At 45.4% G+C, this 17,675-nt stretch overlaps 1 protein-coding gene across 3 annotated transcripts in view; it reads left to right on the forward strand.

Annotated features, from left to right (window-relative positions):
* The window catches only part of LOC143964150 (deoxycytidine kinase 2-like), a 321,867-nt gene that overhangs the window by 108,392 nt on the left and 195,800 nt on the right, over positions 1–17,675 (forward strand). For all 3 annotated transcript variants that reach the window (XM_077473842.1, XM_077473843.1, XM_077473844.1), the window contains exon 4: positions 7,864–8,011. In XM_077473842.1, coding sequence (XP_077329968.1) covers positions 7,864–8,011 — 148 coding nt within the window. The remainder of the gene's footprint in view (positions 1–7,863; positions 8,012–17,675) is intronic.

A 17,675-nucleotide genomic window follows, 5' to 3' on the forward strand; every position in this document is an offset into this window, starting at 1 on the left:
CATTCCCTTGGGGATCTATTCAGGGGCCACCTCACCTCCCTATCACCCCTCCTTCCCCCCTCTGAGGGGGGTGGCTGCCTGCTCTGTGGGCGGTGTGTGAGTTCGCTGCTTTCTCTCATGTTGGGGCTCTGTGCGGTTGGCGTTGGTCCTGGTCCCGGTCTGGGGTGTTCCAGAAGTGTTTGTGGAGGTTGTTCTGGCTGTAGGCAGGCAGCACATTTCTAGTTTTGTTCTGTCACCGCATGGCGCTGTCTGGCGCCATCTTGGATGTGGGAAAGCCTGTATTCCTCTGGTGAGCTTCAGCAGCCATCTTCTTTAGGTTCTCCTATTTAGTTACATTGGCGGCCATTTTCTTGAAGCCTGAGCTCTCTTTTTGCTGCAGTTCTCTTGTGGCAGCATTACATGTGCTCTCACTTGCTGTTTCCTGTGTCCACTGTGTGTACAGGACGCTGGATGGCTCCTTGCTGAACGCTGAAGCTAGCTCTGCAGAACGTTTCACCACTGTTATAAGCAGCTGCTGCTGACAGTTTTTCTCCTCTCTGCACCTGGGGAGCTCCTAGGGACTACAGGCACTGCTAGTGGCATTCACAGAACGCCCCAGGGTGGTGAGTCTAGCGCCAAGTACCCCCCCACATGGCGGCAGCAGGAGGGTAGGGCCTTCACTGTCCTAAGTCCCCTTGCAGGTGGCAGACAGGGTAGGGTCAGCATGGCTTCAGAAACTGGTGTTTCTTCCCCCGAAATCCGGGCTATAGCAACTGGGTCACCTGCGAATAGCGTGGTGTGCATGGATACCCTGACGGCGGTCCTTGACTCCTATGTTGCTAAGATAGAGGCGGCACGTGGAAGGAAATGTGCGCGTATGAGGCCCCTGCCCCCCCCCCCCCCGTCCTCTGGGAGAGCTCTGATGCAGACTCGGGCCCTGCTTCTGCTGGAGACCCCTGCTCTGACCTATCAGACGTGGCTGACCAGGACCATTCGGACAGTGAGGATGATTCCGGGTCTGGGCGCGACAAAGCGCTTGTTTGCGCACTCATCACAGCTGTGCATGATACCCTGAAGATTCAGGGGCCAGCGGATCCCTCTGCTGATGTACTGGTCCCTTTTGGGTCCCCCAAGCCAGCACATTCACCTAAGGTGTTCCCGTATTTGACTTATTTTGACAAATTCATCTACAGTGAATGGGGTCGCCCGCAACAGACTTTTTCAGTCCCCAAAAATTTGGCGGCGCTTTACCCCTTTTGACTACAGTCTTCTCAAAAAGTGGTCGACTCCTTCGGTCGTGGACCTCCCAGTATCTAAGTTAAATAAAGTAACAACGATCCCGGTTGAGGGGACTCCTGCATTCAAGGATCCTGCAGATAGGAAGGCAGAGGCTCATTCCTTATTTACAGTTGTGGGGTCAGCCGTGCGACCTATACTGGCATCCGCACTGGTGTCGCAGACACTGACTGAGTGGGCAAAACTTTTGCATCGTGAATTGGAAGAGCAACAGGCCTCCCCTGTCTGCGTGGAACTAGCAGACCAACTAGTACAAGGCCTTAAGTACGTTTGTGACGTGGCCCTGGATACTCTCCCTCTGTTATCCAAGGCTTCAGTGTCCGCTGTGGTGCTGAGGTGCCTAATCTGGCTGAAATGCTGGTCGGCTGACCAGGCATCCAAGAAAGCCCTGACAGATCTTCCCTTCCTTGGCGGGTAGCTCTTTGGAGCCTCGTTGGATGACATTATTAAGAATGCCACTGGTGGTAAGAGTACACTACTCCCACAGGCCAGGAAGGCCAAGGAGCCACGCCGCAGGCAAGGACCCATTTTTTCTGCCCATAATCGGCTTTTTTGTCTGCCCAGTGCTTCGGCAAAACGCCCCCACCCCAACAGGACGCCCACGGACGGTCAGAAGCTTCCCTGGAACCGCAAGCCTAACAAGCCTGTGACCAAAAGTGCTACCACATGAAGGTTTGCCCCCACCCACTTATCGGGTGGGGGCTTGTCTTCGGGAGTTTGCAACCCGGTGGACCTCCCGATTATCCGACCAATGGGTCTGCGATCGGATTTCCACAGGCTACAAGATGGTTTCTCTCTAGGCCTCCAAACAGATCCTTCCCTTCCAGCATACCCGTGTCCTTGGTTCGCCGGGTGGCCCTGTTGAGAGCAATAAGGGACTTGCTGAATCAGGGGGTGATTGTACCGGTATCGGAACGCTTCCAGGGGATCTACTCAAATCTGTTTGTGGTTCCCAAGAAGGAAGGGCTACATCCAATCTTGGACTTAAAAGCACTCAATCACTTTGTATAGGTGCAGAGGTTCAGAATGGAATCAGTTCACTCAGTTGTCGCTGCACTCCAAGGGGACTTCTGGGCGTCCTTGGACATCCAGGATGCTTACCTGCACATACCCATTTGCCTTCGACATCAAAAATTTCTGTGTTTGGCAGTAGGGGAAGCCCATTACCAGTTTTTGGCTCTTCCTTTTGGCCTGGCATCAGCCCCCCGAGTCTTTACTAAAGTACTGGCTCCAGTATTGGCGTTGCTGAGGCAGCGTGGGATCGCGATCATGAGTTACCTAGACGATCTCCTCCTGAGAGCATCTTCCGCCTCAGAATTAGAGGAGGATGTGATGATCACCATGAAGACCCTGCAACAATTTGGGTGGCTGTTGAACCTAAAGAAGTCGGTGGTTGTACCAACTCAGCATCTGGAGTACCTGGGTTTGCTGTTGGACTCCAGGGAAGCGAAGGTTTTTCTCCCCTCGGACAAATTGCTGACTCTCAGGTCTGCGGTCAATCTGCTGATGAACCGCAAGTGGCGGTCACTCCGCTTTTGGATGCGAGTGCTTGGGCTCATGGTGGCCTCCTTCGAGGCAGTACCTTATGCCCAGTTCCACACCAGAGTCCTGCAGAAGGAGATATTGACAAAAAGGGACAAATCTGCATTGTCCCTGGATCGCCAGATCCAGGTGAACCAACCAGTCAGGGATTCCCTGATCTGGGGGTTTAGGTCCTCAGTGATTCAGTCAGGAAAATAGTTTCTTCCTCTGAACTGGACGGTGATCACTACAGATGCCAGTCTGTCCGGCTGGGGTGGCGTGATCAGGATTTAGGGCCTCTGGTCGACGGAGGAATCCAAGTTGCCGAACGATTTTTCTCGAATTGAGAGTGATCAGGCTGTGCCTCCACATGTGGTCGACGTGTCTTCAAGGATGTCCGAACAGGATACAGTCAAACAACCCCAAGGCTGGGGCGTACATAAATCACCAAGGAGGAACAAGAAGCTCAGCCCCTGCTTGGGAGGTCACTCACATACTTCGGTGGGCAGAGCGACACGTTACGGCCCAGTCAGCCATTTACATCCCGGGGTGAAAAATTGGCAGGCGGACTACCTGAGTCGTCAAATGCTGGACCCAGGAGAATGGGCGTTGCATCCGGAGATATTCCAGCTGCTGTGCCTGAAATGGGGCACGCCAGAGGTGGATATCTTGGCCTCCCCCTCTCAATCGGAAGGTGCCCAGATTCGTGTTTAGGACGAAGGATCCGTGGGCAGACACGCTGGTGGCTCCGTGGGATCAGTACCAACTGATATATGCCTTTCCTCCACTAAAACTATTGCCACGTCTACTTCGCAGAGGGGAATCCAGTAATCCTGGTTGCCCTAAATTGGCCTCAGCGGCCCTGGTACGCAGACCTGGTGCGTCTGGTGGCAGACGCTCCCTGGCGACTGCCACTGCGGGAGGACCTCCTATCTCGAGGTCCAATCTTTTTCACCCTGCTTTACCATCGCTGGCTTTAACGGCATGGATATTGAGAGCCAGGTGCTGAGGAACCGGGGTCTGTCGGACTCGGTGATTCCAACTATGGTGAGGGCGTGGAAATTTTCTTCACGGAAGATATACCATCGTACCTGGAAGGCCTACATCTCCATGTGTGAGGAGAAAGGGTGGCATCCATGCTCCTTTTCTATATCGAGGATCCTGCTGTTTCTTCAGCATGGAGTTGGCCAGAAATTGGCGTTGAGCACCATTTAAGGGGTAAATTTCAGCCCTGGCTGTCTTTTTTTTTTTTTTTTTTTTTTTTTTTTTTTCTTCAGTGACCCCTGGCTTCTCGCTCATTAGTGAGTACCTTTTTTCAGGGGGTCCGACATGTAGTCCCTCCGGTGCGTCCTTCGTTACCGCCATGGGATTTGAACCTGGTGTTGGCGCTTCAGAAGCCGCCATTTGAGAAGATCAGGGAGATACCCCTGTTGACCCTTTCACAGAAGGTGGTCTTTCTAGTGGCCATCACATCGCCAGAAGGGTATTGGAATTGGCGGCCTTGTCCTGCAAGTCGCCTTATCTGGTCATCCACAGGGATAAGGTGGTGTTGATTCCGCAACTGTCCTTTCTACCGAAGGTGGTTCGGCTTTTCACATCAATGAGGACATTGTATTACCATCGTTGTGTCCCAAGCCAAAAGCACCCCGAGGAGGTGGCCCTTCACGCTCTCGATGTGGTTAGGGCTCTGAAGGTGTACTGGTCTGCCACAGCTCCTTTTCGGAAGTAAGACTCACTGTTTGTTTCGGTGGCTGGTCCTAAGAAAAGCATGGCGGTTTCGTCGGCCACCATTTCCAGGTGGATCAGACAGATTGTAGTCCAAGCCTACGTCTTGAAGGGGCAGATGCCCCCCCTTTCCAGTCACGGCCCACTCTACAAGAGCAATCGGAATGTCTTGGGCCTTCCGACATCAAGCGTCTGTTGCTCAGGTGTGTAAGGCGGTGACCTGGTCGTCTGTCCATACATTTACCAAGTTCTACAAGGTAGACGTCAGTGCATCGGCTGATGCTTGTTTTGGCCGCAAAGTTTTGCAGGCGGGCGCGTAGTTGCAATTGAGTTTTTTACCTGTTGTTTTTTTTTTTTTTTTTTTTGTTAAATGCACTGTTGCATTACTTTCGCAATGTTGCGGTTTTGGGGATCACTCCTGTTGAGGATGCCTGGTTTTATGGTGGAGGTTTTCCACACACTGCTGTTTTTTTGTGGGTTTAGTTTCACTAGTTCCCACTTGCCATGGTGGATGAGGTTTTTATGCTGTGTTTTCCCACCCCTCGTTTGGCACTGCTTGGGGACGTCCCATTTAGTTAGAGAGGAGCTGTGTTGGTCGGTGAATATAAGAGAAAATAGGATTTTTGTACTCACCGTAAAATCCTTCTCTGTAATTCACCGACCGACACAGCACCCACCCCTCCTTTTTTCTACGTTATACTGCTTGTTGACGTGAAGCTGCTGGGAGCAGTGAGGAGGGTTGATAGCACAGGGTCCGCCCCCCTGGGGCGGGATTAAAAGTTCTGTGTATTGTGTAACAATTTTGCCTAGTTCTCCTAAAGGCAGGCTATACAACCCATTTAGTTAGAGAGGAGCTGTGTCGGTCGGTAAATTAGAGAAAAGGATTTTACGGTGGGTACAAAAATCCTTTTTTTTTATAGAATTGTCCCAATGAGTAAGAAATCCTGTAATTTTAGTTCAGCCGAATGACAAAGATTTAACTACTAACAGAGATGATATAGTTAAACAGGCGGAGGTAGTTTGGTTCAATACAGACTAGACTAATCCGAGGAGCTATTATCAGATGAGGATACTTATTTAAGACTTCCGTCTTATCCTCTTCCTCAATTTCATTTAAGTCACGGTCACCACGGCAACATCAAGCTTGCCTTCCACCCACCGTCTTTTTTGACCTCTTGCATCCGGTTTTGTATTTGGCTTTCACCCTGCCTTCTGGCTTTCAAACTCAGTTCACGCTGTCCAGAGCTCCCCCCAGGATGCCAGTTGTTAGCTCGCCTGCTTACCGTGGAAGCTCTGTGGCAATATGGTCTATAATACACCTCCTGGAACATAACGACATCTATCAGTTGCAGCATAGAGAGTGGTGTCTCTTTATTCCCTTCTGCGTATTGCGTTATTGGGTCTTCTATTCCAGATCAGGATTTGGAAAACCCTTGCTGGCATTAACCCCTTGCCATCTGGGCGGTATTGTATTTATTCATTTTCAGAGTATTTCAATGAAGAAAATTATTTTTTCTTAAGTTCTTTTTTTATCTTTTCATCTGACTGTTGTGACTTAATTTTATTTTAGTGTGCATCCAATTAAATGAATTTGATTATGCATATAATAGTTCCTTTATTTTCTGGTCCCATTGAGCGCTGTTGTGTTTTTTTTTTTTTTTGTGTGTGTAACTTTCAAACTCAAAGGTCCAACAGTTCTGGTGAGTGAGACCAATTCAGAGGGGGTGAGCACAAGAGCACCATAATCTGTGGTCTTTTCTGCTGTGGATGGAGCACTACTGAATTTTCTGTTTTGGGTGAACCATATTGAAATGCTAAACTTTGAATGGGCACTTCCTCATCCGAATATTGTTTTATGCACTTTATGCTTAGAGCACCATATAAAAAGGGGGACGAACGTACAAATTCTTTAACCATCTTTGCACAATTTTGCATATTATATAAATAATTGAAGTTCATGAAATTCTATATAAGGTTTGGGTTTATTAACTACACAAACCATTTTATGGTTTGTACATTGTACTGTATTGAGAACTTGTTATATACTGTATAACAGGGGTCTCCAAAATTTTAATCTAAGTGCCAGTTATCGTGCCCCATCATTGGTGTTGGAGCACAATTCCTCCCAATGACGCCAATGATGGAGCACAATTTCCCCCACTATCATTGGTGGTGTTGGGAGGAATTGTGCTCCATTATTGGTGTCGTTGGGAGGAATCGTGAGCTATCAGTGTCATTGGGAGGAATGACTCATTGTTTGGTTGATTGCATTGGTGTTCGTGAATTAAATCGTGTCCAAGGGCCAGATAAAAGCTAGAAAAGGTCCGCACCTGGCCCCCAGGCCACAGTTTGGAGACCATTTCTGTATAAGCTGAACACTAGGTCTTTATTTATCAGCGTATAACATGCACTTTTTTCCCCTGAAAACAGAGGACAAAGTCAATGCGTGTTATACGCCAATACTATGTTTTACCAACAGGGGCAGGGATCGGATGGCCGGCCCTGTCTCTTTGCCCTGGGACAGCACTGCCTGCATAGTCTAAAGTTGATAAAAAAAAAAAAAATCACTTGCCAGCCCCTACTCCTACACCGCTCCTTCTGTGTCCGTGTCATACTGTAAAACAAAGCTTGTAAATAGCTTTTTTTTTTTTTTATGGCTGCTCTCCTTTTCTTGCTCCTCTTAGCTTTAGATTGGAGGAGGAGAGCAGTCACATGACCATCTACGTAACATCAGAGAGAGCAGTCATGTAACCAGTTCAGTGGAAAAAAGGAGCTTTTGAGCTTTATGGAAGCCTCATTTTACAATAGCAGTGACACAGGAGGAGCAGTGTGGAAGGGACTGACAGTGATTTCTTTACTGTAGAGAATGGTGGCAGTGCTGTCCCAGGAGACTGGGGGTCTCCTGGGAGTGCAGGGGGAGGGGGACTGTGTACTAGACGGGGTTGTTGTGTACTGAGAAGGTGGGCTGTATACTGTGGATGGGGGGTGGTATACTGGGAATGGGGGCTGTGTACTGGATGGGGGCTTTGTATTAGGGAGGGGTACTGTACTGGGGAGGAGTGTATACTGGGGAGGGGGGCTGTGTTCTGGATGGGGGGCTGTATACTGGGGAGGGGGCTGTGTACTGGGGAAGGGGGCTGTGAACACCATTTTGCCTTTTTAAACTTCCCTCTTAAAATTGGGGTGCATTATATGCCTATAAATACGGTATTTGTTTATTTTTTATTTTTTTCTTGCATTTTTGAATTGAGTAGAGCTGCCTATTCCCATTATCTACACTTTAAATTCCGGTAAAGGAGCATTATATTTTTTTAATTCATGTATCTTCTCTTGGCTTTTTAGGTATGTATTTGCTTCAAGCTTGTTTGAGTCGGGAAGCATCAGTGAAACAGAGTGGGCTATTTACCAAGACTGGCATACCTGGCTTCTGACTCAGTTTGAGACAGAAATAGAACTGGATGGCATAGTTTATCTCCGTGCAACACCAGAGGTAAGCCTTTTAGACAGAGAATCGCACATCTCAGTATAAACTGACGCTTTCTGGTTTCTTGCGCCGAGGCCCTAAAGCAGGGGTACTGAATTAAAATTCACGGGGTCCGTTCAGTAAAATGTTCTTCCCGTGGGGGTCCAAATATCATATTGGTCATGACTCCGATCCTTCACATTACAGCCTCCTGTGCATGTCACAATTGTTTTCTATTGCTCTTGTAGATACCTGGGTTTTTCTAGGGCAGAAAAACAGATCTCTGCACAAGTGTGGACAAGCCCTTACATCAGTGCCCTCAGTCCCCCCTTCAGAGCACATTTCTCACTTTTACATCACAGTCCCCTATCAGAAACCCCCCAACCCATTACAGACTCATCACAGTGTGTCCTTTTAAACACCCCCATCACAGAGCCCCCCACCTCATTACAGACCCCCCCCCCACAAACACAGATCACCCCATTACAGATCCTCTTTACCACAGACCCCCCCCCCCCCCCCCCAGCACAGATCCTCACTCCATAACAGATCCCTATATCACATATCCCCCCATTACAGACCCCACTCCATCACAAATATCCCCTCCGATACAGATCCCCCTCCATCACAGATCCCCCATTAACGGCCCCACTCCATCACAGGCCCCCCCATTACAGACCCCATTCCATCACAGATCCCCCTGCATCACAAACCTCACTCCATCACAGATTCCCCCATCACAGACCCCCCCCCAGTACAGACCTCATATCACAGACCTCCCTCCATCACAGACCCCTCTAATACAGATCCCCCTCCATCACAGACCCCCCCATTCCATCACAGATCCCCCCCCCCCCAATGCAGGCCCCACCTCAGACCCCCCATTACAGATCCCACTCCATCACAGTCCTCCCTCAACATTACAGAGTCAGACTGTCCCTTTCATCATCGCAGCATTCCCCCTTCCTCCCCCTCCCCACACTGCCCTACCTTATTCACACAATCCGGGAAGCACGCATGGCAGGTCCGGACAAAGGGCGGGACTTTTCAAGTTAAAAGGGGGTGATTGGTTGCTGGGACCACCCCACTGCCTAGCAACCAATCACCCACTTCGTAACTTGATAAGTCCCACCCTTTATCCGGACCTGCAGCGCTTCCAGGCTTGTGTGAATAAGGAAGGGGAGTGATGCAATGATGAAAGGGAGACACCTGCCAAGCCTCGCATGTAAATCAAGGATTTTAGCGGCAGCGGCGTGCTGGCAATCCGGCAGGGGGGAGAAAATACACAGGCAACTATTTGCGAGTCTGCAGGCCGGATATGGCTGCTACTGGGTCCGGATTCGGCCTGCGGTCCGCCATTTAGTGATGCCTGCCCTAAAGGATCTAGATACGCCTATGATTTTAGGTCCACTGTAACTGTGCCATGCTGACCATTTTAGCTTGGATATACTTGGGTTTCCTAATGTTGACTCAATCCAGGATTGATTGGCAACCAATTTACTCTGCTTTCTGCATGTTTGCTGAGGCCAGAATCTTTTTAAGGCAGGTTGCTTCTGAGCCACTGTACCTTTATAACAAACAGATGCATTTCTTCAGAGGCTACGACTAATTACCAGTTAAATCTCCGCTAAAGAAACAGAAATATTCAGTCAGACGTTACACAGACTGCATCCGTTTTCATAAGCTTACCTCAACTTTTCTGTTTTAGCAGTTGTGCAGAGTGTATACATATGACTGAGTGGTCTAAAGGCCCATATACACGATTGGACTTTTTGACAACAAACATGCAAATTAGCGGTTTTAAAGCAACATCCGACCACGTGTACGCTCCATCGGACAAACTTTTTTTCTTTTTCATCGGACAAATGTTGGCTGTGCGAACGGACAAACTTTCTGGCAACATAAGTCTGATGGAGCAAAGTCTGATCATGTGTATAGAAAACCATAGGACTTTTGTACAAAGTACAAACACGCATGCTCAAAACCAATGCAAAAGATCAGACAACAATACAGAAGTTGACCAAAGGTGGCAGTAAAGAGTAGAAAAAACACCTGATTTGGTGAAAGTTGGCTGAAAAAGTCCTGCCGTGTGTATGCAATACAAGTTCACAGCCGATGCCCTTTGTACAAAAATCCATGGGAAAGTTTGTACAAAGTCCGATTGTGTGTATGAGGCTTTATGGACACCAAAGTTTGACAAAGCTAACTGACATTGAGCTGCACCTCTTTTTCTCATCCCTACAAGTCTTTGTGAAAATGCTTTTGATGACTGGTGTAGTTATTGCTCATCTATGCCAACACAGAGCACTAGAGTAGAGAGAGACTGTTTTTCAATAAGCAAAAAAGGTATTTTTCTGTAGATTTTATTGAAGGACACATTCTTCACCTTGCCTCAAGCAGACTGTACACAAGCCTGTACATAGGTGTGTACTACAGCGGTTATCATGGGAGTTTGTTAAAGACCTCCCGGTGTTAATTAGGAGGTGGAGACTCAGCTCCTTGCACAGATGGAAAGGGCTGCAAGGGCTGGGACAGTAATAATAATGGGGGATTTTAACTACCCGAAAATTGGCTGGAGTTATGGCTCTGCTGAGTCAGTTAAAGGTCAAAAATTTATAAACCTGTTACAAGACAATTTTATGGTCCAGTTTATTGAGGCCCCCCTACTAGGAATGATGCTCTGTTGGTCCTGGTAGTCTCAAACCATGAAGAGCTTATTACCAATATTCATATAAAAGAATTAACATGATTACATTTAATGTTGGCTGTAAGCAACAAACACATAAAGGTAAGATAGAAACGCTTTAAGAGCGCACATTTTCCAAGGATCAGGGCTGCTCTCCAAGACTTAGACTGAGAGGGAATATTGGCATCAATGGACACCGAACAGAAATGGATTTTCTTAAAAAAGACTGTATGCTAAAACACTGCAAAGTCTATTCCCATGGGCAATACGTTTCAAAGGCTAAAAATAAAACATATGTGGATCACAGCAAAAGTTAAAATGGCTATAAATAAGAGAATAACTTTCAAAAATATAAGAGGATACATTAGCATTGTTTAAATGCTACAAAGAATATAACCGAATATGTGAAAAAAAAATCAAGGATGCAAAAATTCAAAACTAACAGATTGCAAAACCTATTAGGACAAACCCCAAAAAACGCTTCAGATATATTAATAGTAAAAAGGTCAGGTCTGAGCATGTAGTCCCTTTACAAAATCTAGAGTGGGTGACTGGGGACAAAGAAGGCAAATGTATTAAATACTTTTTCTTCAGCTCTATGTATATAGAGGAGCATAGGGGAGCTCATGTCCATAATGGAGGATGGTATTGACACAGTCCACAATGGCTCAAAAGTGATATGGTCCAGAAATATTTAGACAGAATAACCACTTTGGCTCTCACACCTGTTTACCCCCTATGGACCAGACCATTGTTCACATTTCAGCTATGTGTCTGTTCATGAGTCTATCGTTTTATAATCACTTTTGATAAAGAATTGATACATATTATTTTTTGGAGGACAAACAGGGCTTTCCAGTGACCCTAAAGTCATCCTGGGGTTTTTATTTAAATTTTAAGGGGGAAAAAAAAGAGTAAAAGTACCATTAATTTCCAAAAAAATATATACATTTTATTCTACTGCTTGTTCTATTTACTGCAACATAAAAAAGTTAAATTTTTGGTACAACGGATGTTATTTACAAAATAATTTTTTGCATACATTTCATTTTTCTCATCATGCATCAGTAATTTATAGTTCTTACTGATTTAAAATAAAACGGTTATAACTTAAACTTTTAGCAGTAAATCCTTAAAGTGGAAGTAAACTCCCCTATCGTTTCAGCCAAGGAAGCTGCCATCTTTGCCTCTGTTTAATCTTCAACTGCTATGGTGCTGCACATGTGATTCGTTATGACACCAGCCATTGGATGGTTTGATAGTTTGGCTGAGAGCACAGCCAATGTGCAGTTAGCATTCCCGGCATGCCTTTTTTTTTTTTTTTTTAACTGCTTAAATCCATGGGTTTACTAACTTTTTAAAGATAATGTATATACAGTATGTGCTTTAAAAAAAAAAAAAGTCCAGCAAATTTTTAAAGCTTAGGTTTACACACAAAGTGAACTTTCACTTTTCAGACCCCCCCCCCCCCCCCCCGCTCCGGTGTCAGATTTGGCACCTTTCAGGGGGGAGGGGGTGCAGATACCTGTATAATACAGGTATCTGCACCCACTTCCAAGATTAGACTCCTGCGGGAGTCACGCCCCTTTGTGTCACCCCCTGCTGTGTTTGTGGAAACACACAGGTCCCAACACACAGTGGGGACCAGTGAGGGCGCAGAGTGGGAATCGCGCATGCGCAGTAGGGAAACGGGAAGTGAGGTCGCAACGATTCACTTCCTGATTCCCTCACCGAAGATGGCGGTGGGGACAGCCGAGAGACGAGCGATTGCTCGGCTTCAGCTACCAATCTCGTGGGCTCCCTGGACAGGTAAGTCCATTTTATTAAAAGTTTGTAGCTGCTGGCTTTTAATATATATATTTTTTTTTGAGTGGACCCCCGCTTTAATATAGAAACATGAAACTGTTGAATAGTGATTATGCAGGTAGAAATGAAAGCGTTAATTGGTAAAAAAAAAAAGCATGTCCTGGTTAAATAAGAGTTCACTCCCTGTGCACACAATAAAATAGTTTGTCAGCTGCAGCTCTTACTCAGAAATCTGATAAATAACAGGGATGTCAACAGTGTTAAAACTGAGGATCATGTAAAAGAATAACGATGAAATGAGTATGCACTAGGCCCAGTGCAGCTGAACGGTAACCATAACTGGAAATTGGGGATGACAATACAAAGCAAGGGGTGTCAGCTCTTATTGGGTCAAATTGAAGATAAATCCCCCATTGGCAGAAATGAAAAAAATAAAAAACCCAAGTGGGAAATGTCAGCATAAAAAGAGTTAATGAAGAGAAGTCTTTCTGTAACAGTAATAATAAACAAAAGGCAAGTTTATTCAATGAGGATCATAGAACTTGTTCCAAAAGTCATTTCTCTAATGGTACAGTCGAAAGAGGGGTAGGAAATAAAACTGAAAGTCCTCAGAGCAGTGAGGAGCTTATGGCATCCAACGATGGAACAGTGCAGTGAGTGGGGGGCAATATTCCCGCTGCACATGGGAGTCCTGATCCGGATAGCAGACCCATCCACCGGTGTGTACTGAGATGTCTGGTTTGCTCAGGAAGGGGGAGGAAAGCTGCGGCAAGGCAACCAACATGCTCTCAACAGAACTGTTCGCTGAGCTGGCTAGTGTGCTTGTGGGTGTAGAAGGAAAGGTGCGGTCCGCGAACAGATGTAGCCACTCTCCCTGGATCGAAGGTTCAGCAGATGAAGGTTGCCACGGAAGTGTGGGGTGGGAAGACCGGAGCCCATGTGTACAGATGCTGGGATTAGCCAAGGAGGGCTTGTTGGGATGGTGGTAGCTGGAACAACACGGGGACCAGTGGAAAGTGCAGGCTGTTCGGTTACGGCGACTACACGTTTCCATAATGACTAAAAGGGGAGAAATTGGATAAAATTGAGTAAAACTGCATGTTTCTAATTCCTCGTTTAGGCCTTTTTGTGCAAGAGAGTCAAACATGGTTTATCCAGAATACTTCCCTTCTACATAAAAGGGAAAATCTCTCGTTTTGCAGTCAAGGTGCCCTTAGGGATGGTCTCTATGACAACAACTTTGAGACATTTTATGTTGTCATTGTGCATGCCGTGAAAATGCGGTATTCATCACAACCTTTTTTGATGAACCTGCGGTGATCACCAATTATTATTATAGAGTGCGTACAGTATGTCCCATGTACAAGCGGCCACATGGACACCGCAAAACATAAACGACAGTCTGTGGAACATGTGATAAACTGTTTTTCCTTCTGGTGGTGATTTTGTTACTGCCGTGAGTGATGAATAGGTATGTCAAACATCCTTTTTTTTTTTTACACTGAAATGCCTGTCCTGTTATCAAAGTACATTCTAATATCTAATGAGGATCTGATGTTCTGTTTGTATTTTATTTGGTGCAAGTATATTTTTCATAGTGCCAGCCTTTCTGAAAGTTAATTGTGGCGCTGCTGTCAAAACAGGGGCTAAACGCTGGTCTAGCAATAAGATTTTATAAAGTTTTTTTATGATTTTCGAAACTGACCTATATTAATCAGTTAAGGTTGACTCGAATCTTACTGTATGGTTATCGTTCCCTTCAGCTATGATTTTCTCTCTAGAAAGAGGGTTCACGTGTGACATGAATGCCTCTGGACCGAGGCGTTCGTGTTCCGAGGGGTAACCCTTCTCTTCAAATTTCATTTTCAGAGCTACCTTGTAAAACCTAATCTACTCTCAAACAATTTTTCCTTAACCTGTTAGATTGTCCACTTGGAAGAGTCTTTTATCTGTGTAGGGTGATGAAAACTATTTTAATAGGGATACAAATTCCCACTGGCGGGCTTGACGTGATTTTTTTTTTTGTAAGAATACTACCTTTTGCCATTGGGTTAGCACTAAGTAAAAACGCCAACACCATGGGATCTAGTGCATGTGTAAAAGATAAACTGAAGCGGTTGGTGTTGCAGCGGGCCACAAAGGAGGGGGGACACATTTGGGCCACCACTCCAGATGAGCAAAATGTCATGAATATTGATTCAATGTTCAAAGTTTGGACTTGATAGACTTGTGTTTTTTTCAACCTCACCTACTATGTAATATATCTAACAAAAAATACAATGTGCCTGGGGAACGGGTTGTTAGCCCAGGTGTATTCCTTTTCCCAGTAGCCCATTGTCAAATTGACATATACCGGGGCAACCTGCAGGACCTGAATGATGGCAGATCAAGTCTCTGGAATAATGATCCCCAGAGCCTGGGGAGAGATGCCTGTCGAGAACTTGATGTCCTGCAGACTTCTCCCTGTCTCCAAGTACTACAACGTGGAGACCAGCCTCTGCTTGTGAAGGCTGGCCGCATGCAGGTGTCCTGCCTGCTAATATAAGGGGACAGCAAAGCCAAAAAACTGAAAAATGCGGTCTGTCATCTGGAGATAATTCCTGAAATCATTGGGATTATTCTCATGGATCTCCCGCAACAAAGGCATATGAGAGAATTGTGATTTGTATAAAAGGAGGCACTATATATGAACGTGTGTGTATGTATATGTGTGTGTGTGTGTGTGTGTGTATATATAAAAGCGTATAGTGAAAGGTCCTGCCAGAATACTTTCAAATGGTACTGTTTAAATTTTTTGTTCTCCTATTATCTTTATAGGTAATTACAGAATGTAAAAAAGTGCTTCAATTTGGACAGTGTGTATTTTTTTATGTTTGTATGATGCTTCTTACCTGTCCAGTGGGCTGCCAATAGTGTAAGTAAGGAGGTGCTGGCCAAAGTAAAACACATTATTTATACATTCAGCTCTCAATGAAGTGGAGAGGGTTACCTGTCCAAAACATACCCCCCCTTAATTGTTTACAATGGGCCATCAGAGAGGGTGAGGTATCTGATAAGTGGACCTTATATTTTTGTCTTTAAATACTCCTTAAAATGCTATACTGATGTTGGCCAAGAGTGTTTGTCTAATCTGCTTGCAATGTTTATGGGCAAATTTTTTTTCCGGTTTTGACGCCACAGTTTCCTTCAACGCCTCAGGAAAGGCAGACTGTGGCTTCCCAATTTCCCGTTTGTTTTTTCCGCTGATTAAGCGTTAGGGCTGGGTGATCACCTGATGCGGCCGTTCCTGATGAGGACCCTCACCCCAGACCAGAGGGTTGTTAACTACTGGCTGGCCGGAGCGAGAAGAGTGGTGCGTTCAGGACAATGGGCAGTCGGTTCCACCTATTCCTTACGGCAATCAACATGGCGGAATATAAATTTGCCATATAATCCTTGCATGCTGCATTCTCCACAACTATTTAAGGAGAAATTCAATTAACTATGTTGGCTCAGTTGGGCCTGAGGCTGGACTCTACAAACAAACCTTGACAGCGCTTGAAGCTGGCCGTCCTGGCTTGCCCCTCAAAAGCGCCCACGAGGTCTGTATCAAATATATGGAGTACTTTGCGCTACAGCTGCAGATTCTTGCTAAAATGAGAATCACCATTTTTTTGCTTAGAAGATCTCGATTCTCGCTGTTTTTTTATTTTTTATTTTATTATTCATTGAAGCATATTTTTTTCCCCAAAAAATTGCGTTAGACCGCTGGGCAAATACAGTGTGACATAAAATATTGGAGCAATTGCCATTTTATTCCCTAGGGTCTCTGCTAAAATATATATCATGTTTGGGGGTTCCAAGTAATTTTCTAGCAAAAAATATTGATTTTAACTTAAGAAGTGTCAGAAAAAGATTTAGAGGTTGATGGTTAAACTTCCTGCATTTACACGTTGAAAACTCGGCAGACTGCCTGGATTTTTTCTTTTCAAACAGAATTGTATCCCTTTGATCTAAGAAGGAAGCTTAGTTACAATGTTTCATATTAAAAACTTGGCAGACTGCCCAATGTTTTCTTTTGAAAGCTGAGAGAGCAGATAAAGTCTCTCTGTTATATGAAAAATAGGCAAACTGCAAAGTGGATTTGCCTTTAGTAAATAACCCTCATTGTCACTGTCAACACCAACTTGGTTAAAAAAAAAAGCTATTTAGCATTGAAAGAAGAAGCCACACATTGTTAGAAAATGTTTTACTCTGTACATTAGGAAAGGGTTTTTGAACAAACCAACATATTTTTTAAATAACATTTTGGCGTTTGACATTACAAAATAGCCTTTTTTTGCGGTAAGAAGACATGTTTAAAACCATAAAACAATATACAACTAAGGAACTTGCAAAGTTCAACTTTGATAAATTGAAGGCATTAACAACAAAGAGGAAAACAAGTCCTCTTGAATCAAATCAACGGTGAAAAATAATTTTTCAAACCGTAATGCTACTTAGCTAAGTATCATACTGTTGCCATAGCCAAACTATGCATATAGTCACGTAAAGCCAGCCTACGATATGCCCCATTCAGACTAAAACCACAGGTCAGGAGACGTCTGCTCTGCATCTCCCCGAACCATACATCTCGCATACCGAGTGCTGCAAGCATCGCGGACCCAGCGATCCTGCTTTGAAGGACGGATTCTTCCATTGCGGAACTCGTTTGAGCCCAACGAGATATCAATGAGATACAACCCAAGTCCATGTAAGGATTGAATGTGACACAATTCGACAGGGTGGTCATGTATGGATGTGCCCTTTTTCCCTTGGATTATCAGATGGTGTTTGCTGGAAAAGACTGTTGACGCATCCTAATTACCAATGAGCAGGCTGTTTAACCCCTTGCTCCCTGCCATATAGTAGAATGACGGTTGGAAAAGTGCTCTCAATATTCTGTCTGGGCGTCATATGACGTCTTCAGGATATTAAAGTGATTGTAAACCCTTACAAACCACTTTGACCTACAGGTAAGCCTAGATTAAGGCTTACCTGTATGTCCAAGAAATATCTACTAAACCTACACGGTTTAGGAGATATTTACAAAAAGATAGGCACCGTTGTCTACGGCGCATGCACTGTAGACAGCGGAGCGCAGGCGCACTGAGCATGCCTCTGCTAATGGTGATATGCTGTTAGTGGCGGCTCCCATGCGCATGTGCGGGAGTGACGTCA

Source organism: Lithobates pipiens, unplaced genomic scaffold, assembly GCF_037356315.1.
Source record: "Lithobates pipiens isolate NorthernLeopardFrog02 unplaced genomic scaffold, aLitPip1_a1.2 Scaffold_8, whole genome shotgun sequence".
NCBI classification, from domain to species: domain Eukaryota; kingdom Metazoa; phylum Chordata; class Amphibia; order Anura; family Ranidae; genus Lithobates; species Lithobates pipiens.